Source organism: Lactuca serriola, chromosome 8, assembly GCF_051521515.1.
Source record: "Lactuca serriola cultivar US96UC23 chromosome 8, Lser_US96UC23_V15, whole genome shotgun sequence".
NCBI classification, from domain to species: Eukaryota; Viridiplantae; Streptophyta; class Magnoliopsida; order Asterales; family Asteraceae; genus Lactuca; species Lactuca serriola.
In genome coordinates this window covers 285748029-285769692 of record NC_136415.1, presented here as the reverse complement: position 1 = coordinate 285769692, position 21664 = coordinate 285748029, and the positions used below count along the sequence as shown (strand labels likewise).

The window sequence follows — 21664 nt, the reverse complement described above, 5'->3', positions numbered from 1 at the left end:
CGTCCAAAACACCCCTCACGAAGCCCTAACCCTTCTTTTAGTGATTTGAGTGCTTTTGGTGTAATTCCTTGAAGTTTTGGAGAGAAGAAGAAGGTAGATCAAGGGAGAGGAAGAGGATTCAAGATCTTTGTGCCATTTCAGAGCTTCTAGAGGTATTAGACTCAAAACCCTCTCTGTCCCTTCGTTATTAACTCCTTAAGAGCTTAAGGTAATCATTTTAAGGCCTCTTCTAGTCTTTATTTTTTAGTAATGAGCTTATTGTGTTAAGGGACTTCAGATCTAGGCATGATTGAGCTCCAGGAGCTCGGATCTATTGCCTTTATGAGCCTAACTTGTGTATAAGTCCTAGATCTACTCTCTTAATCCTTATTAAGCCTCTTAATTCCCTTTTGATGCATGAATACACATAAAGTTGGAAACTTTACGTGTAAAACCTACCCAAAGAACCCAAATCTATGAATGGAATGCAATGAATTCAAGCAGAATTGAGTATATAGTAACTGCATGCATGCGACTCGGCGAGTCGTTCTTCGGACTCGGCGAGGTGAGTCGCGAGTCCCCGATTTTCCCCTTTTAAGTTATGCCGAGTGGGATCAGTGAGCCATAGGTGGACTCAGTGAGTCGGAAGCCAGACCCAATAATGGAAGGACTCGGTGAGTCAATGCCCTGACTCGGCGAGTCCAAGGCAATCTTCTTGCCTCAAGAACAGACTCGACGAGTTGTTCATACAACTTGACGAGTCGGATGAAGAATCATTGGACATCAGTTTAGAAGTAGAACTCGTCGAGTCATCGCCTAACTCGACGAGTAGAGTCGACTATAAGGACAAATGGGAAGGATACGGACTCGACGAGTTGGCGAGCCAACTCGCGAGTCAGGTAGTTGACTTTGACTTTGACTTGGTCAGGGGTAAAATGGTCATTTTACCCCAAGGGCAGTTAGCAGTGTTTGATCGAGTGTTTTGTGGGAAATTACAGCCGAAGGATTTTCGGAGCAGCATCAGCAGCAGACAGACAGTTCCCACACAGATCAACAACTACTACGAGGTGAGTTACCTTCCAGTAGCGGTGGGTCTACGGCCACAATGTCGGCCCATCAGTAGGAGTTGTATGATTAGATGATTGTCTCCGTGATATTCATCTAGGTTTGCTATTACCTTATATGTTTATGTGCTAGTATGATATGATGCTATGTGCTAGTGACAGTAGGGGAGATAGTCCCCAGATTACCGGTCAATAGGGCCGAAGAGGTAGTCATGCCCAACCATGCTAGATAGATTATGTGATATGTGTTATGTGGTAGTAGTAGGGGGTGAAACAGTCCCCAGTATCCGATCGAGAGGACCGAAGGGGAGACCAGCACCCAGATATGCTAGTCAGTATCTGGTCTAGAGGACCCGAAGGGGAGGCCAGCACCCAGATATATTAGTCATTATCCGGTCGAGAGGACCGAAGGGGTAGGTCGGGCACCCAGATATGGCTGACAATATATGTACGTTATGTGATTATATGGTATGTGGTACAGTGGGGGAACTCACTAAGCTTCGTGCTTACAGTTTGCAGTTTTGGTTTCAGGTACCTCTTCGTCGAAGGGGAAGGAGCTGGTGCGGTAGCGGCACACCATACACACACTGTTTTCCGCATTTATGGGATTGTTCTGGGATTTACACTCTGACATTTTGATTGATTACATGTTTTGGTTTTCAGACATGGTTTACGTTTATGAAAATTTTTTATTAGACAATGTTTATTTACAAATGATTTTACTAAGTGTTGTTTGAAAAATGAAATTTTTGGACGTGAAAAATGGGTTGTTACAAGTTGGTATCAGAGCCCTGGTTTGAGGGGTTCGGACACACCTCCGGGAGTGTCTGAAATCAAATCGAGGGATTAAAAGATTTTTACAAAGAAAATGACTTTCTAAAAGAGAAGATAAAAGAGTTTTGATAAGGAACAAGTGTATGATGTGCGCAACCGGCCGAGCTCAAGTAAGTATTCCCCAAAGTACCCATACAAGTTTATGTTACGTTTAACAGTTTCAGTAGAACAGCATGCTAGTAAAGGACTAAGGATCTAGGAGTGATGCCTTATGTGCCTGCTTTATGTGCTTCAGCCTATGAGAGATGCATGCTAGAATTGAGTAGACAGCAGTAGGAATGTAGGATAGCCTATTTAGGTTATGTCTGATAGTATGAGCTTAGCATTGTATGCTAGTGCGATTCCTGTTATGAGAATATGGTTGCTAGAGAGTTGTTCCCTTTTGTTCGAATGATGCTTGCTTTGTGCTTTGTAGGACTCTAAACAATGAGAGTTAGCCATTAGGTGAATACGTCACGTCACATTTGATCAGGGTTGAATAATCTCAGAGTGTTGGATTTGGCCCTATTGCGCAACTCTCGTTTGAGTCTAACCGTTGTAGGGACGATTCTTTTACTCGAAGTATTATATGGGCCTCACCACATGTGATGGTATTCAGGTAATGGCTAATTGGCATTGCAAGGAGGCCTTCAGCAGCTAAGGACCGGATAGGGTGGAATCAGAGGTTTTCCCTAGGGTAAGCCTAGGATGAGGATAGCAGTGATCAGCAGTGGTAAAAGGGATTTGGTGGAGTCGAGGCAGTCCTTGAAGAAGGTACGGATAGATGTGGAAGGTAGTATGGGCCCGTACTACTGAAAGCAGAGGATCCGTACCCGAATTGAGGAAGGCCGAGATAAGACCAGGGAACTTGTAGTAGATGTGATCCCTCAAGAGATATCAGTATCACTAACGGTTGTTATTTATGTATTGTAGAATGGTGGTACTATGCTCGAGGCCAGCAGTTGGCAGTTCAGGAGAGGGATCGGGTTCAAGATCAGGTTCTGAGCCAGTAGATGAGGGGCTACATGAGTTCATCGCGTCAGAGATCACCAGGGGCATCCTTGAGTCGACTCCCATTATATTCGGGTCGATCAAGGAAGGGATAGTTGAGTTGATGGAGAATCGCCTCAAGGCGTTCAGGAGCGACATGGCATCTGGCAAGTCAGGATCTCGCATACTGTCCTTCAAGGACTTCAGGGGCAGTGGTGTGCCGGATTTTCATGGGGCGAAGGACCCCATTGCTTCCAAACAATGGATTGCGGATATTGAGTCCGCACAGCTGACCGACTTTTTCCCCGAGGGGTCGAAGGTACGATTTGCAGTAGGGTGTTTGAGGGACAGGGCTAGAGACTGGTGGGAGTCTGTTGGTGACTCATTGGGAGCCTCGGCTGTTGAGGCTATGACATGGTCAGACTTCGTGACCAGGTTCCGAGCAGAGTTTGCGCCAGCTGTAGAGCTTCAACAGCTGGCCAGGGAGTTTTTGGATATGAGGCAGACCACGGAGACTGTGGCGGAGATCACCGCCAAGTTCCGGGATAGGGCGTTGTTGATGCCCCAGTATGCGGGTGATGAGGATATGAGGATGACATGCTACCATGACATGCTACGAGCTGATATTTGGGAGCATGTCAGTTTTTCTGCCTGCCATACTCTGGAGTCCATGATTGCAAGTTCAAGGGAAAGGGAGATCGACCTGGAGCACCTCCGGAAGAGGAAGGCAGAGGAGGGGCAGGTTACGGGGGCTTCGGGGAAGAAGCCCAAGGGACCAGGCGCAGGGCCGAAAGGCCAACAGGGGCGAGGTCGCTGCAGGAAATGCAGAAAGACGCAGGAGGGAGCGTGCAAGTTGGGATCGTCAGGCTGCTACAAGTGCGGCAAGTCGGGGCACTATAGCAGGGATTGTACCACCCCTACACCTGTGATACAGACGTCAGAGTTTCTGTGTTTCCATTGCAACCAGAGGGGCCACAAAAAGGTCAACTGCCCCCAGTTGACAACAGCAGCGCCAATGAAGGCGCCAACTCCAGCGACCCTGTGGATCACTGATGGACGGCAGGGCAAGGTAGAGGCTCCGGTGGTGAGGAGCCGAGCATTTCAGCTGACTACCGAGGAAGCACGTGCCGCACTCGATGTGGTGACGAGTATGATTCTTTCCCTCTGTTTTATTTATATGATGTTATGATGTTGATATGTGCTCTATGTATATGCGTTTAGGATCGTTCCATGTGAACGGTATCCCAGTTCAGGTGTTGTTTGATTTGGGTGCCACCCGATCGTTTGTTTCTCTTGCGCTTAGCAAGAAGTTCACTAAGTCTTCGGGTATGTTGGATTCCCCTTTAGAGGTAGAGATTGTCGATGATCGATCGGTGCGAGCATCAGCAGTGTTCAGGGATTGCATTCTGAGGTTATTTAAGGAGCGCTACTTGGTAGACTTGGTTCCCATTCCGTTGCGTGGGAACAAGGTGATCATAGGCATGGATTGGTTGAGCCCTAATGGGGTGGTGATAGATTGCGCACATCAGCTAGTGCGAATCAGGACCCCAAGTAGGGGAGAGATGGTGATCCACGGCGAGAGGCCACAACGTGGACCCACAGTATGTTCAGCAGCGAGAGCTAGGCGCTACCTTCAGCAGGGTTGCGCGGGATATGTCGCGTATGTTATGGATACCCGGGAGGCGGGTAAGGCGATGGTGAGCGAGGTTCCGGTGGTGCGAGACTACGTTGATGTGTTCCCAGAGGAGCTTCATGGGATACCTCCGGAGCGACAGGTGGAGTTTAGGATCGACCTAATCCCTGGTGCGGCTCCGATAGCCAAGGCACCGTATCGGTTGGCTCCTCCTGAGATGCAAGAGTTATCTACACAGCTGCAAGAGCTATTAGACAAGGGATTCATTTGAACTGAGCAGTTCACCCTAGGGAGCCCCAATTCTATTTGTGAAGAAAAAGGACGGTTCGCATCAGATGTGTATAGATTACCGAGAGCTGAACAAGGTCACGGTGAAGAGCCGTTACCCGCTCCCGAGGATTGATGACCTCTTTGACCAGCTACAGGGAGCATCTTGGTTCTACAAGATTGATCTGCGTTCAGGATATCACAGATGAGGGTCAGAGAGGAGGATGTGCTTGGACGTGGTGAAGGATTATGATTGCGAGATCCTTTATCACCCAGGGAAGGGCAATGTGGTGGCCGATGTGCTTAGTCGCAAGGTAGCGCCGATCAGAGGTGCGTGCATGAGGATGACGGTGGTGACTCCACTATTAGAGCAAATTCGGGAGGCTCGGCAGGAGGCTATAAAATAGGAACATCGGAAGAGAGGGCGTATAGTGGATCAGGTTTCCTCTTTCGATTATAATAGCCGAGGATTATTAACATTACACCATAGGGTGTGGGTACCGTATCGCGGAGGCGTGCGCCAAGTTTTGACGGAGGAGGCGCACAAATCCCGATTCTCCATTCATCTCGGGGCGACGAAGATGTATAGAGATCTTTTTCTAGACTATTGGTGGCCCTGCATGAAGCGGGATGTAGCTTAGTACGTTGAGCGGTGCTTGACCTGCAGGAAGGTCAAGGCCGAGCATCAGAGACCACACGACAAGATGCAGCCGTTGGATATTCCGCTGTGAAAATGGGAAGACATCACGATGGATTTTATCACCAAGCTTCCCAGGACCGCACGGGGAGTAGATTCTATATAGGTCATCGTGGATCGGTTGACCAAGATCGCCCACTTCATACCGATCCAGGAGAGTATCTCGGCCGAAAAGTTGGCCGATATCTACATCCGAGAGGTGGTGGCGCGACACAGATTAAATAAAATGTTTTATTTATGCCCAAAGTTTAGGGCCATATGGGATTAGTATTATTCTTGTGTTTCACTTTGCATGTTTTGACTTCCTGAATAATTAATTATTTCAGAATAATCAAATTATTCGAACGGACCACAGTCGTTCATATGTTGGAAGTAGGTATGAATGAAGACTATGGTGAATTGGTATGTGGATTGTCTAAAGTGTATTAGACATAAGCAAATGTTTGCTGCAATGTTCATGAGTGCTTATGAATATAATTTGAGCATTAGATTAAACCCACGCTCACTTGGATCACTTCATGAATTGTATCACGAATGATTGGTGAGACGATAACATCTTATATTCTTGAAACCGAGATGTGTGAGTTGTATCTTGCGAGTCGGTTACACATTGATAATATGTAAACGCACCAGTAACTTGGTGTTATAAAACATATTGTTGTGTGTGATTCGGTAAGTGAGTGCAAGCAAGAATTGAATCAAAGTTTATCCGTTCCTTTTATCCAAAGTAGGATAAAAGCGATATCTTTGGGCCCCTCGATGATTTAGTGATGGCACCTAAGCGCTTGGCCAAGCCGAGATTAATTTGATGTGTTCAATTGTAGTCTGTTGTCAGTCGTCATAAATCGGAATTCGGGAAATAGTATAGAGAGAATGATTAGAATTCATGTCTTATATCTATACGATATCTAGAATGGAGGAATATATGATCCCTTATCTAAAGGACACGCGTATCTGATAAGATCAGAGTTGACATCGGCTTTTGGAAGCTACGATTGCAGATCAGGATCTGAAGCCATACGCATAATAGTTATTAGACTTATCCAAGTGGGAGACTGTTGGATTAGTGTCTAATTCCATAACTATTTTGGTATGTACTTGACCCGATGGTGCATGGTCCTTTTGGGTTGCCTTCACCAAAGCATCTTGATAGGATGAATTATGGAGAGAAAGAATTAATTATGATTTATTAATATATTATGAGAATAATATATTAAAGGAGAAATCATATTGTTTAATTAATATTAGTCAAGAATTAATTGATAATTAATTTTGTGGCTAAAAGAGATTAATTAAACTTAAGGGACTGGAACTGTAATTATAAGATAATTGCATTTGGGCTATGGATCACCTTGGAATAATAGGTTGGATGAATTCTATGGGGAAACCCATTAGAAATCGTCCAAGGGATATTCTAAAAGGGTCCATGGGCTGCTTAGGGCTTAAGCAGTCAGATTAGGGTTTCCTAGTTGAAAACCCTAATAGCCTACATGTATATATAGTACCCTTAAGCCCCAAAAACGTGGGGAAGAGTTCCACTAGGGTCTCTGGACGTTTTGGGCAGCCTCCTCTCTTCTCATTCTTCATCCTCTTGCTCTTGGTGTTTGTGAGCCATTAGAGGAGTGACAATTGTGACTCTAAGCTTTATAAAGCCATTACAAAGGAGGATTTGAGATTGTTATTGCTACATAACAATCAAGGTAAGATCTAAACCCCATTCATATGTTAATATGATTAATTGTATGCTAGATCTAGGGTTTAAAGTCTTGGATGAATTGCATGTACAATAGAGAAACCTAGATCCAAGCATTAGGGTTTGCATGAGCACATAGGATGTTCTTATGGCTAAAACCCATCAGTGGTATCAGAGACTTGATTGGTTTCTATTGTATTGATGCCTTGTTCATTTGTTCAAGCTTGAAAATCGATTTTTTGGCCCCCTGACTGATGAACTCGGCGAGTAGCTCCAACTCGGCGAGTCCATAGAGGAACTTGGTGAGTTCGAGCATATTTTGGGATTTTTGCCTATTTTGACTTAGGATAATTGCCATAATTGTTTAAAATTAATAAAATACGAATTTTATTGATTCCTTATGATTATATTTGTCAAAATAAAAGATTTTGGTCATCTAATTAGATAATTGTTACCTTATTTGCTAAATGTTAAATTATTTGAATTATTTGATCATTATCTTGCAAGAATTTGAACTAGGTCTAATTAGATAACCACCAATTAATTGTTAATTGCCTTATTTGAATTTTGTGATCTAGAATATTCTTGACAAAGTTTGGAAAAGTTTCAAATTAAACCCTTTAGGTTTTATTGTAACAATTGGTAAAGATCGGTCAGTGTTCGGCGGTCAAACCACCACGCACCGCTAGGAATTAATGACCAACTGTGTAAATTTATATTTATAAAATATATTAAAGGTATTGTATTCAAAGTATCTATTGTTGAAGATCGATTGAAAATCACCAAAATTCTAATTTATTTGTGGCGTTAAAAATAAAATTTTGCATCAGATATATCTGAGAATTATGGATAAGATATTTAAATAGATTATGTTTTTCTGATTTCGTAGATATAAACAATGACCAAAACGGACTTTGTATGGGAAAGTTACGACTCTTTAAAGTTATAAAAATCAATATTTATCTGATTTTCTTGAAACGAACCATGCATTGTTTCGTTTGGAATAACTACGAGTCTCGTAAACTGTTTTTGAGCACAATTTTGAATTCAGACTACAGTTTATTAATTTATTATATTTTTAAACTCAACTAAAATCAGACCTGTAAATTCTGTCGAATCCGATCCTATAAATTACGAAACTTTAAACGGATTTTCCCGGAGTTCTACATATCAGATTTAAGATCTGTCTGACTTTTTGGAAACCTTAAAAACGAAGTTATCATTTGTCATTTTCAGAAAAATTATTTGATATTCGGATCAAAGGCACACGAATCAAGAAAATTAGAAAATGTCACTATTATAGATATTCCAAATATGACATTGTACTTTGGCACTTTGAGTCATGCTTAGTTGAATATAAACTTTCAACAATATAACTATAGCAACTATATTTATGTTTTCTACCACATTCACTCAATAATACACAAATACATGATTATACATATAAAAATACATATAATATATACATCAATACATAGAATGATTGAAGCATTACATTGCTTCTAAATCTATCTAAAAGTACAACCAATAAATGAAATTGAAAATTATGTTTCTTCTACTCTTAATCTTATCCAAGGCTACACACAATTGAAAACACTTGATCTTTGTTTTATTATCGTTTCTTTTCTCCGATTGTGGCTGTACAAAACCAAAGAGTCAGCAACCTTTTCTTCCATCTTCTTCTTTCTTTCTTCTTTGATTTTGGTTTCCAAGAAACAACAAGAGGCCATCAACCTCTTCTTTTGGTTCTTTTCTTACTTATTCGCTGATAATCAAAACAAAGCCTATATATATATATATATATATATATATATATATATATATATATATATATATATATATATATATATATATATATATATATATATCCAATCTTTTATTAGTTCCTATCTAAACAATCAAAGAAGAAGAAGTTTTGTTGTTCTTGTGTCTTATCTGATTAATTGAAACAAACCTCAAACACCCACCTGCTTCGGATTCATTCACCCCTCGTTGGTGAAATGCTTACTACCGGATCGGAGACAAGAATAACCAAGGGAAGCTACCGGAACAGCCTCCTTCTCACCACCACAGATAACAGCAAAAGCCGTTGCTGCCTCCCTATTACCTTCACGAATCGCCGCCGGAGAGCCGACTCTCGCCCTTCTTCCTTCTTAAGTCCGATTGAGCACCGGTGGTACTCCCTTCGATCGGCACCAGTCGCCGCCTCCACTCCCTGGTTCCATTCGCAGGTCGTCACCGGAGATCCCTTCTCCCTTCGTTTTCCTTTGCTGCCGGGAATGATTCATCGGAAACAAGAAAGGCTCGCTGGAATTTGATGTTGGCCCTCAGTTTATGCATCTATTCCCGTTTCACCTTCGATCGACAACCCCCCCCCCCCCCCCCCCCCCGTGATGAAAATGTCCGTTCCTTTTCCTTTAGTCGACCTAATGAATGAACTAAGAAGACGCGTTCCTTTTGTCCATCTGATGGATTTGACACATACAGTCCCTGTGTTTAATCCTTTAAATTAAAACTGACCCTTTTCACATAAATCCTTTCAAGGCAAATCATATTGGACTTAGTCTTTACAAAATGGTCCTTATGCTATTTTTAAAAGATCAAAAATAGTCCCTTTTGGTTTAATTCAATACAAAAAGAAATTCTTTGAGTTTGATATTTTACCAAACAAACCCAAAAATGTTTTGAAGTCCAAAAGTGGTTAAGTTGCGGTTTCTCACGACAAGCTTCACGAAGCGAGCCTAGATCGAGATCACGCATCAAATGTGAGTTTCTGCGGCCCCTCTTTTACAGTTTTAATTTTGGGGGAGAATACATGAGTGTCTATTTAAAGTTTTGATGATTTTTAAGTTTTTATACATAAAATAACATTATACTTTTATTATTGGTTAAGATTTTATGATGATAACAATCTAAAAGGTATAAAGCATTAATAAATTATATAAGTAATAGTAGAATGCTATAAATGATATATTTATACCTTGTAGTGATATATTAATTAATATTAATAAAAATCACATGATTATAAGTAGATTGATATGAAGATATAAGTTATTCAATGAATTATAACTGTAATACTCTTCGTATATATGTACACGAGAATATTGAGAAAGCATAAAATTATATACATAACAAAATATGTTATTCAAATAAATTGTGTACAACGAAAATGTACATTGTCTTAAACGACTATAAACAAAGATTTGACAAATATATAATAATTAATTGAAAATATAACAAAAATCAATTATTATTATTATTATACTCCCGATCATAATGTGGAAACGATTACTAGGTAAACGATATAATTTATCTTTATAATTATTATAAAAATATAAATCATTTAGCTGTGATATGATACGAAGCTCATCACATATGATAATATAATTAATTCTCGGATTTTTGGGGATTATTACCTATTAAATTATATATCATATAAATTATGCAACTTATCGAACATCGACATAAGTGAGTATTCGGCTACGCGAACGAACATCCTCCTTATCGGCTGAAGTAAGGAACTATTCAAATTATTATCGCCACAATAGTCGAACGCTATGTTAATTTCACTATTTAACTAATTTCACTAAGCTTCGAAAATCTTAATAATCTAAGATTCGCGTTAGTGACCCTAGTGAACGACGAATTTTATGAGTTGAAGAACTATCGTCATGGATTTTTGTGGATTGTGTATCCCGTGTGTGTTTGTGGGAGGAATGTATCGAAAGGGGTGAAAGAGAGAGTTTTATGATGGTGTATTTTTCCTTTGTAAGGATCAAATCCTGGAATCGACACCTAGCTCTATAATCGTTAATCCATGAGGAATCATATACTGTAGGTTTATGTACGCGGCATAGATTTATAATAAAGAACCTTGGTGTAGATCTATTTCTTATGGAAAGATTTATGCTAATGGTTATTTTCCGTCTGTGGTTGCTAGCTACAACTTCGTCTGACGAGGCAACAGACGTCAAGTGTTTCTTTCTTCGTTACTATACGACTGTTTTTAAACGTTAGTAATGATCTCGATTCCTCCATTTATATTTATATTGTGCCTGTGTGGCTTGTTTATTCTGCCTTTTTGGCTTGTGGAGGAGCGACGAATAGTGTCGGTTATAGACAAATTGATATATTGAAGATTCTATTCGAAGAAGTATAGATCTAGATTGAGTCAATCCTCCCAATTTGGGCCGAGTGTGTAAGAGTGTTTAGGTATTTAACTACCTCTCCCTACGACTCAATTCTCCGTAAGCAGAGACGTTTGAAAGAATATAATTGTAAAGATAATGGTTAACATTTGTCATTGAAATTATACGAGTGGTAAAAATATGCATTTATAATTTACCGGTTATTGAAAAGTATTTTGGGATGAGTTTGCCCCACTGGTTAAGTGTTGATTTCCAAATTAAGTAAGATAATGCTTAATTAATAATATGACACAGATTTACAAAGTTTATAAAATTCAAAATTTTGAGTTTTACATATAAACTATACGAACGTTTGTACAAAGTTTTAAGAGAAAACTTGGCTATTTTATGTTTACACAAAGTGTGATATGACTTTATTTATATAAATTGGTTTCAAAATCTTTATATAAAGAGCATTTTGATCATGAGAACCGTAAGAATTTGTTATAAGTTTGGTTTACTTATATATTTTACAAATGGTGTATTTTTGGATTTGAGAAAATGACATTTCTAAATGAGTTTAAATATACTTTTATGACGCAATTATTTTATACTTTCGATAGAAAAATATGTGTTTATAAAAGCTGGTCAACCAGATAAATTTTATAAAACATTTTTTGGTGTAAAAATACTTTGTGTCAAAACCTGTAGAACTCACCAACAATTTTTGTTGACGTATCTTAATGCATGTATTCTCAGGTTATTTATAAGGTCAGAAGAGTTTCTACAGAAGATTCTCCGATATTCTTATCATACAAATGTGAACGCCGGATTGTTAGGCGTGTGTAGCGTTTCAGCAATAACTATTGTCAATGTAATTTCCATTTCGGTAGTAATAAAAGATTATATTTCTATTGTTCAATGTATGTTCAATAACTGTGATTACTGGTTTACGTCATGCACCTCGGCGTTTCCGCCGTCGGTCGAGGGTGTGACAGATTGGTATCAGAGCTATTGGCTATAGCGAACTAGTACTTTCTTAGGAAAACACAACTATAGCCTAGGGCTTACTCTTTTAGGTTAGGTATATTCCTTAACCCCATCAATATAGAGCTATATAAACTCGAACCGTCGAATAATAATACAAAGAAAGGTTTTAGGTCAAACGCCTGAGCTAAGTTGATTGTATGTGGGCCGGACCACAACTAGACATAGACTGATCACCTATATTTAGTTATCGTTGGACCGATGAACAATTAAGCTTGGATTCGGTTGTTGATAGACTAAACCACTCGGAATCCAGAATATTTAAGGAAAATCACAATTCAAAAACGCTTAAAAATTCTCGAAATGTTTAGTGAACATTGACGAATACTTAGCGAATATTTACTACAAATTCTCATGAAACTATAAGTATCAGAAACATAAATCATGTCTGAAGTTTATCTCAGAATACTAAGTACTCAGCTATGATATTCTATGAATGCATCTGTTAGACCTCATAGGAATACCTTACAAAATATACGCACCTTTGCGAATTGTTTCGAATTCAACTTAAGTATTTACTTAGTTCGTTTCGTTTTGTTGTGAGTCCAACATAATTGAACCATCCAAGTTCAAAAGGACACCTATGCCTACCCTTCGTCTTTTTTTAGCCTTTTTGAAGGAGAATAAATCGGAATCAATAAAAACGTAAAACCATAGTATTTTGAAAAGTTCAAATCACACCATTATGGTTTTATTAATTAATTAAAGCGTATAATTAAAAGAGATTTAATAAATACATAAAGTTTTGGTTTACAATTTAATTAAATTAAAAGTATAAATATTAAATTTGACCACCTAGTATTTTAAAAGTGTAAAATACACCCTATACTATATATAACATTAAAAGTCTAATATTATATATATATGTATGAGTAAAAGTCAGTCTTACCGTTAGTAGGCCTCATTCACGAAGCTGGTCTAAAAGGGGTGTTTAAGAAATTGCCTATAAAATGGCGATTGAATGGGTATCCACTCTTACCCACCGCACTCTTGACTAGTGGAGGGTCGTTAGCCGAACGGGTAGGATAGGACAAAAACCTTCCATTATAAGTATAATGAAGTACAAAAGTAACTAAATGTTTTTAAAAATTCTCAATCTTAGTTACTTTAGGCAAAAGTGAATTGATGCAATTCCATGAAATTACACTTTGTGCCCTTGCGAAGACGTTAGTAGAGCGTGAGTGGTTAACCGGCACACTAAATGGTTCTAAGCAAAGGTAGCAAAGGGTGAATCAATGTTTGTCATAGTTCGGTGGAGCGTGTGTGGTTAACCGGCACATCAAATAGGTGACTGTAACATGTGGGGGCACCATGTAAGTTTGCATGGTTATTCACACCCTGTTTTGTGATCCTCGGCATCTCAGTCACAAATCGAGGGGCATATCGAGATTTAAACATGCCATTGAAAAGTTCAATGAATCTCAAAGAATCTAGGAGTTTTCAAAGCATTTAAAACTTAATATGTTTTCGTTTTTCATGGTGGAAAATTAGTGAATCGTCATTCACTTACCTTCAAATGTTCTGCAGTTTGGGTTACGACATCCCTCTCCCAAGTTGTGGAATATTGTGTTGGGTCCTAGCCTTAGTATCTCATTTGGGTGATTTATTAAGGACTCAGTCAATTAACTAACTTGAATTTATTTTCTCCCGTTTTGTAGATGTCAAAGTACGACAACTATGGTATTCCCAAATCCCGTGGAACAAGCTTTCCACATGAAGATGATATTCCACGATTCGATCGAGGAACAAGAGATCATGCTTCACATCCTCCACCCCCTCCAATTATTCTCCCTAACCCACAAGTTTGAAGGCTTGAAAAGTTCAAGCTCACTCAAGCCCTTTTGGCAAGTAAACATGAAGAAGGGAAGTCGGTGTGTGCACACATCCTAGAGATGAAGTCACACATTGATAGGTTAAGAATGCTGGGATCCGTTGTCTATGAGGAGCTGGCTATTGACTGGGTTCTTCAGTCGCTTCCTAACTCATATAGTGAGTTCTTAAGAGAGTACTATATGATGAACCACGACGTGACCCTTATAGATCTGACCTACATGCTTATTGCTGCTGAATCAGCAATGGTTTTGGCCACTGGAAAAGCAAAGTTGATTGGTGAATCTTCCTTCCAGACCTCTATGGATATAGGCAATGGAAACGAAAGGCATGCCATGATCGAAAGGTTTGATCATAAGAGAAAGGCAAAGTCTGAAGTAGTTCCATGTGCTATTCCAAAAGAGTCAACTTGATTTTATTACCAAGAGAAGGGGCATTAGAGACGAAGCTGCCCTATTTACCTAAGAGATCTAAGAGATGGGAGAGTCAAAACGTATGGCTCTACTTTAGGTAAAATCCATTAACTAACTCCTTTTAAGTTCCTATTCTAGATTCTTAATACATGATGTGATAAGATTACAATTAATGTTTTGTAGGATCGAAGAAAAGAAAGGAAGCTTAAGGGAAGAAGTGAGCTGAATCTAATCATCAAGAAATGGATTTCGATTGCATTGCTCGAAGATTAGAATTTTGAGCTACTACTTGGAGTTAGAATAGATTGCTATGAAATATGTATTAACATAGTTTTTCAATGAATTGCATTGTAAGGACAAATTTTTCCGCAATAAAATAAATTTTTATTTTATATTATTTATTTATCCTTACAATGGTGTGTATGAAAAATTGATGTTTGAATGTTTCTATTATCAGCAATAATGGATTTGATTCTTAATTATGTTATTTGTGGAAATGTCAAGAATTTACCAAATAGGGAGAGTTTCTCATCGCCCAAGTTTCAATTGGACAGAAACTTGGAATCATGCAACTTGGTTGCATGATGAATGAGAAATTTCATATTTGGAAATTAGACTAATTCGTTGATAAAGTGTCAAGTGAAGGACTAAGAGATCGAGTACACAAAGTTGTGTGTTGATCAAGTCCACCACAAGAGTAACAAAGATATTCGTCATGATTTACTAAAGGTTTAGTAAATATGATTATACTTATAAGATTAAGTGTAATTCTGAATTGATTGAAAGAGTTTAAATCAATAACAGAACGAATAAGAAGAATCAAGTAGGCAGAAAGATAAAAGTTTCTCTATTCTAAGAAGAAGGGCGAGTACATTTTATTATGTTTTATGATAGGTCTTAATGATTAAGAACCATATCTCAATTGATCCTCTAAGTAAGTCTTAGTATAATTGTATGTCTGAGAAGAGGAAGGGGAGGCCAGCACCCAGATATGTTCGTCAGCACCCAGATATGCTAGTCAGTATCCAGTCTAGAGGACCGAAGGGGAGGCCAGCACCCAGATATGCTAGTCATTATCTGGTCGAGAGGACCGAAGGGGTAGGTCGGGCACCCAGATATGCCTGGCAATATATGTACGTTATGTGATTATATGGTATGTGGTACAGTGGGGGAACTCACTAAGCTTCGTACTTACAGTTTGCAGTTTTGGTTTCAGGTACCTCTTCGTTGAAGGAGAATGAGCTGACGCGGTAGCGGCACACCATGCACACACTGTTTTCCGCATTTATGGGATTGTTCTGGGATTTACACTCTGACATTTTGATTGATTACATGTTTTGGTTTTCAGACATGGTTTACGTTTATGAAATGTTTTGATTAGACAATGTTTATTTACAAATGATTTTACTAAGTGTTGTTTGAAAAATGAAATTTTTGGACGTGAAAAATGGGTTGTTACAAAAGAACACAAACTAAGAAAAGTCATCTGAATATGATGAACTAATGTTTCATTTTTTAAAACATCATTTCTATCAAAGTAGCTCCTTTCTCAAAATAAAAATGTCACTTAGGGTTGTTGATACAGAGAACTTCTCTTCTTTTCTCTTCTTTATTTTTTCTTTCTTTGCCAAAACACACAACGTAAGTTACAAATCGTAATAACTACTTCTTAATGACGTAAAAACCTTGTTACAATAACTATGATTTTGTTTTTATTTATAATCAAAATAATAAAATTTGGAAAAATATATAGAAAACGTTGTATAATTTTAAGACCAAACATTGAATAGTCAAGATGACATGATTAAATCATTTTCATTGTCACGCTATCATTCTCACTTCATCTTTTATTCCGTCTGTCATATGTGTTAGGGCGGAGGGAACTCCATTCCTAGCCACAAATCGATTTTTTATCTTCCTACTCCATCCCAAAACTATGAAAATGACAATTTTTCTATCTTACAACATCCGATACATTTTCTTTTTATTAAAATGCTTAAAAATGGAGACTAAATAAATAAACTCGAAACAAACATTACAACTAAATAAATAGTATCATACTATAAAGATACAACTAGTAGTCTAGGTTTGGTACGTAAAGTATTTACAATATGTTCCACAAGATCTAATCGCAGATTGTTGTGAGTTTTTGACAACACAATTCCTCAATAGTATCTTGATTTACTTTTAGACCTTTTTGATCGGTTGGACGATCGTTTTCTAAAAATGGACATATTGCTAGACCTTCGTCTTTTAAAATCATATTGTGTAATATAATGCAAGCGTACATTGTATTTTTATTTTTTCTAGGATCCATTGTCCGTGCAGGGTTTCAAAATACACACCAACTACTTTTAAGAACACCAAAAATTTGTTCCAAGTCCTTCCTTGCTGATTTGTGTGTTGCATTGAACTTTTTTCGTTTATCGTCATCTAGATAGGTAAATGCTTTCACAAAAGTAGCCCAATTGGGGTAAATCTCATCTGCAAGATAATAACCATGTTTGTATTGTACTTTGTTAACCTGGAAACTCTGGACTCACCGATGACGTTAAGAAGAGAACGCATCGACGGGTTAAAGGTGGAAGGGAGATGTGGTGGTGGTGGGGTGGGGGGGGGGGATTCTGTACAATGGAAGGCGAGTGTAGACGCACCGATGATGTTGGATGGTTTTCTGATGAAGGTTGTGGATGATAAAAAGGTCTTGTAATTTGGGAATGGGTCAAGAGGAGTGAATGGGGAAGAGAAAAGTAGTAGGGTGTTTTTTTTAAAGTGTTGAAAATATTAAAATAGATAATAAAAATGAAAAATAAGTTATAAGTGCATAATAGTCTTTTCAAAGTAGATAGGGACCAAAATCATTAAAAATCTCCAAAATTATACCACTGATACAACACTAAATGTTTTAAATGTTTTTGGACCGAAAACATATATTTTTGACAACCAAAATACTATTTTTGCAATTTTATCTATTTATTATATAATATTGATTTATTTTTGGATTTAAAATAAAGAACACAAACTAAGAAAAGTCATCCGAAGTAAACGAACTAATGTTTCATTTTTTAAAACATCATTGATATCAAAGTAGCTCATTTCTCGAATAAAAATGTCATTTAGGGTTGTTGATATAGAGAACTTCTCTTCTTTATTTTTCTTTCTTTGCCAAAACACACAACATAAGTTACAAATCGTAATAACTACTTCTTAATGACGTTAAAACCTTGTTATTACCATAACTATGATTTTGTTTTTATTTATTATCAAAATAATAAAATTTGGAAAATTATATAGAAAACACAATTATAAGACCAAACATTGAATAATCAAGATGACATGATTGAATCATTTTCATTGTCACGCTATCATTCCCCCTTCATCTTTTATTCCATCTCTCATATGTGTTAGGGCGGAGGGAACTCCATTCCTAGCCACAAATCGATTTTTTCTCTTCCTACTCCATCCCAAAACTATGAAAATGACAATTTTTCTATCTCACAACATCCGATACATTTTCTTTTTATTAAAATGCTTAAAAATGGAGAGTAAATAAATAAACTCGAAACAAACATTACAACTAAATAAATAGTATCATACTATAAAGATACAACTAGTAGTCTAGGTTGGGTACGCAAGTATTTACAATATGTTCCACAAGATCTAATCGCAGATTGTTGTGAGTTTCTTGACAACGCAATTCCTCAATAGTATCTTGATTTACTTTTAGACCTTTTTGATCGGTTGGACGATCATTTTCTAAAAATGGACATATTGCTAGACCTTCGTCTTTTAAAATCATATTGTGTAATATAATGCAAGCGTACATTGTATTTTTAATTTTTCTAGGATCCATTGCCCGTGCAGGGTTTCGAAATACACGCCAACTACTTTTAAGGACACCAAAAATTTGTTCCAAGTCCCTCCTTGCCGATTCATGTGTTGCATTGAACTTTTTTCGTTTATCGTCGTCTAGATAGGTAAATGCTTTCACAAAAGTAGCCCAATTGGGGTAAATCTCATCAGCAAGATAATAACCATGCTTGTATTTTACTTTGTTAACTTGGAAAGGACACGTGGATGCGGTTCCATTTACTTCTTCATTAAATAATGGCCATTGATTGAGAACATTGATGTCGTTGTTGGAACCAGCGACATCAAAGAATGCATGCCAAATCCATAAATCTTGCGAGACTACTGCTTCGAGCATAATTGTTGGGAACTCGAGATCACCTCTCATGTATTGTCCTCGCCATACTGTTGGACAATTCCTCCAAGTCCAATGTGTATAACCAATAGTGCCTAGCATTCCAGGAAATCCATATTTTGATTCATGTGCCGCATACAAAAGTTGTATGTCACTAACACTCGGTTTACGCAAATATTCTTGTCCATACAATTGAATAATACTTGTACAAAAGTTTTGCAGACTTTCACGTGAAGTTCTTTCGGACAAACTCAAGTACTCATTATATTCGTTCGGAATTGTCCCGTATGCTAGTTGACATATTGCAGATATGCATTTTTGTAACGGACTGAAACCCCTTTTGCCTCTAGCATCCCATGATAATCTAAAATATGGAAATTCTCTCTCCATATCATCAACTATTCGCAGGAATAATTCTCTTCGCATTCGGAATCCTTTTTTGAAAATCTCATCACCATATACAGGATTCTCACCGAAATAATCTTGCACGAGTCGATCATGTGAAGCTTCACGATCTATTGTTGTTGTATTTATTGGCTCGCTTGAACTTGTAGTATCATGAAAAAGAAGGAATGTAGCTTGAGCAATTGTTGACAAAACGTGACTATTACACACATATGTATTGGATGATGACACGTCCTCCGAACTTGATGATGAAGATAAATGCCAATATGAAGAATACGCAAAGTCCGAACTTGATGAAGAAGATGATGAATCCATTTGGCTAAGTAATCTCACAACTTCACCTTCAACACCGCTCACCCTATGACTCCCAAAGTGAGGCAAAGAACAAATTTAATAAGGGACTTTCTTGGAATTTCAATATTTTAGTTAGATTACGATTTTATTTTCTAAAAGTAACTAGAAAACACTTTTTTGTTATAATATTTTAATTCTATAATTATAACTTAATAATATACAAAATAGTGAATTCGTAAGAAAAAGCATTTTATTCCATTCCATCCAACCAAACAGACCCTTTAGTGTATCATAAATTTTAAAAAAGATTGCATGACTTACTTTGAACTCTGAAGTTTTCTTTTCTTGGAAACAGTTTCTACAGATGAAGATTCATCTTCCAACTTTTCCTCTTCATTTGTTAGAAGAAGCATGGCATTATTTACAGGTTCCTTCCTGTTGACTTCCACATAGTCAACCAAATTACCTGCATCTCCCCCCTCTATTGCTTCAGCCAAACCCATCTCTTTCCTTTTTACACTGAAGTAACAAACATATGTCCACTTGTTAAAGAACCAGTTACATGTTTATATAAAAAAAATAAAAAATTAAGCTGACCAAAGAATTTCCTTGTCCTTCAGGATTCGAGTTGACTCAGATGGTGGTAACACAAAGCCATCCATCTGAAAAAGAAAAAAGTTATAAATTTGATTACAGTTTCATTTTTTTCATCTCCGTTTGTAAAGTACTAGGTTGGATGTAACATCACATTCACATCCTAAATTACTTGTGATTCTCAACTGTGATCCCTTTATAAACCATTTTCGGATTTCCCACCATTAGTTTAATTGTTTTGGAGGTTATTTGGGCCCATTTGCAGATTTAAGAATTCAGCATCCTCATTACATATGGTATGAGAGATTAGGTTTGATTTCGTAACATGCCTTTCAGTTTAACCTGTAAATTAAGAGGAGATAGCTTTGGTTTCTGTTCAAAGCTCAAAAGGGTTTAGGTATTTCAAGGTTATTTACACTGGTTTGATGTTCAATACAAGAATTTAGATTGCATAACTGAGAATTGTAAACAGATGCTAACAAAACAGCTCTGAGAATTGTAAACGACGGATTGTTTATTATCAAGAAAGGTTCTTTGATTATTTATTATTATCTTTTTGAATGAAACTGAGAAGAGTATATATAATTTTTACGCCAAATTAGCTTTGAGAGAAAACTCATAACATTCGTTGATATGCAATTTAGAGTGAAATTAGGTTTTGTGCATTTCTGCATTAGCATCGATAGATTGGGGTAGATAGGGAAAGAGAATTACGTAGAGGAGGATGCCATTAGGGCACGAATCACGAAGGTTGAAACTGTGAAGAAGATGATTGCAGACGTCGGAGATTTTCTGATGTTGGTTTGGTTCGACTAGAAGCCAACTCTGGTTCATACCGTCGGATCGTTGTGCTTCGCTAAGAAGTGAACCATCTTCGAACACCAAACGAAGCCTTATCGACTGCGTCTCCATTTGTAACACCACTTGGATAGAGCACAAGTAAGCCTTAAAACCCCATCAATCGTCATCATAAACCTAAAACCCCGGTGTCAGAGCTGGTGAACAGTGAACAGAGACCGGTGTTTGAGATTGCTTATGGAAAAAACATAATAAGTGTTCGTCTTTTTCAAAATTTGAAGTTTAGTGCTGTGATTTAAAAACATCACAGATGGTCTCTATGTTTTCAAAACTTTTGACGATTAGTCCTTATTGCTAACTTCGTTAAGTTTTGTCCGTTAAGTAAAAGACATTTTCGTCATTTCACTCCCACAGGGACCATTTATGATGTTTTCTCGTTTTTTTTAAAGAAGAAATTAAATATATAAAAGGTCTCTCTCTCTCTCTCTCTCTCTCTCTCTCTCTCTCTCAAATTGACAACAATAATAATGGGGTAAGGTCTGGTTCCTAAATTCCTCCGGTTCTTGAATAAATGTTGTAAATCAAAAGATGCAACCGCAATGACCATTCCTTTTCTTCAACCGATTCTAGAAAATCAAAGCATCCAAAATCGATAGAGTATTTACATTTTGATTTGGACTTGTTAGACCATAAAATAGCAAAGAATTTGGCTTGAGACGTTATCAGAACCTGGTTCGAAGATGCTTATGTGAAATCGACACCTTTCCAGCCACACAACGAAGTCTTTGGGGTTTTTGATGGTGTCGTGATGGAGAA

At 37.8% G+C, this 21664-nt stretch overlaps 1 protein-coding gene and 2 long non-coding RNA genes across 6 annotated transcripts; 1 reads left to right on the top strand and 2 right to left on the bottom strand.

The window, feature by feature from the left end:
* Nucleotides 1-8556: 8556 nt before the first annotated feature.
* On the bottom strand, nt 8557-9511 carry LOC145069272 (uncharacterized). Its single transcript, XR_013689388.1, has 2 exons — nt 9104-9511; nt 8557-8920 (listed from the first exon to the last, which is right to left on the bottom strand). It is a non-coding gene; the product is annotated as an uncharacterized LOC145069272 (long non-coding RNA).
* A 165-nt stretch (nt 9512-9676) lies between these two features.
* Nucleotides 9677-14945, top strand: LOC145069273 (uncharacterized). Of its 2 annotated transcripts, XR_013689389.1 has the most exons (3): nt 9677-9901; nt 13969-14650; nt 14737-14945. It is a non-coding gene; the product is annotated as an uncharacterized LOC145069273 (long non-coding RNA). The 2 variants fall into 2 exon arrangements; XR_013689390.1 differs by lacking the exons at nt 13969-14650; nt 14737-14945 and adding an exon at nt 12023-12185.
* Nucleotides 14946-18103: 3158 nt separating this feature from the next.
* On the bottom strand, nt 18104-21100 carry LOC145070219 (uncharacterized). Of its 3 annotated transcripts, none has more exons than XM_079017154.1 (4): nt 20765-21100; nt 20054-20118; nt 19778-19975; nt 18104-19526 (listed from the first exon to the last, which is right to left on the bottom strand). In XM_079017154.1, exons 1-4 carry the CDS (start codon nt 20960-20962, stop codon nt 18164-18166), a joined length of 1824 nt encoding a protein of 607 aa, XP_078873280.1. In that variant the 5' UTR covers nt 20963-21100; the 3' UTR covers nt 18104-18163. The 3 variants fall into 3 exon arrangements, with proteins under 3 accessions (XP_078873280.1, XP_078873281.1, XP_078873282.1); XM_079017155.1 differs by having other exon boundaries at nt 18104-19520; XM_079017156.1 differs by lacking the exon at nt 20054-20118 and having other exon boundaries at nt 20765-20890.
* Between the last annotated feature and the right edge of the window lie 564 nt (nt 21101-21664).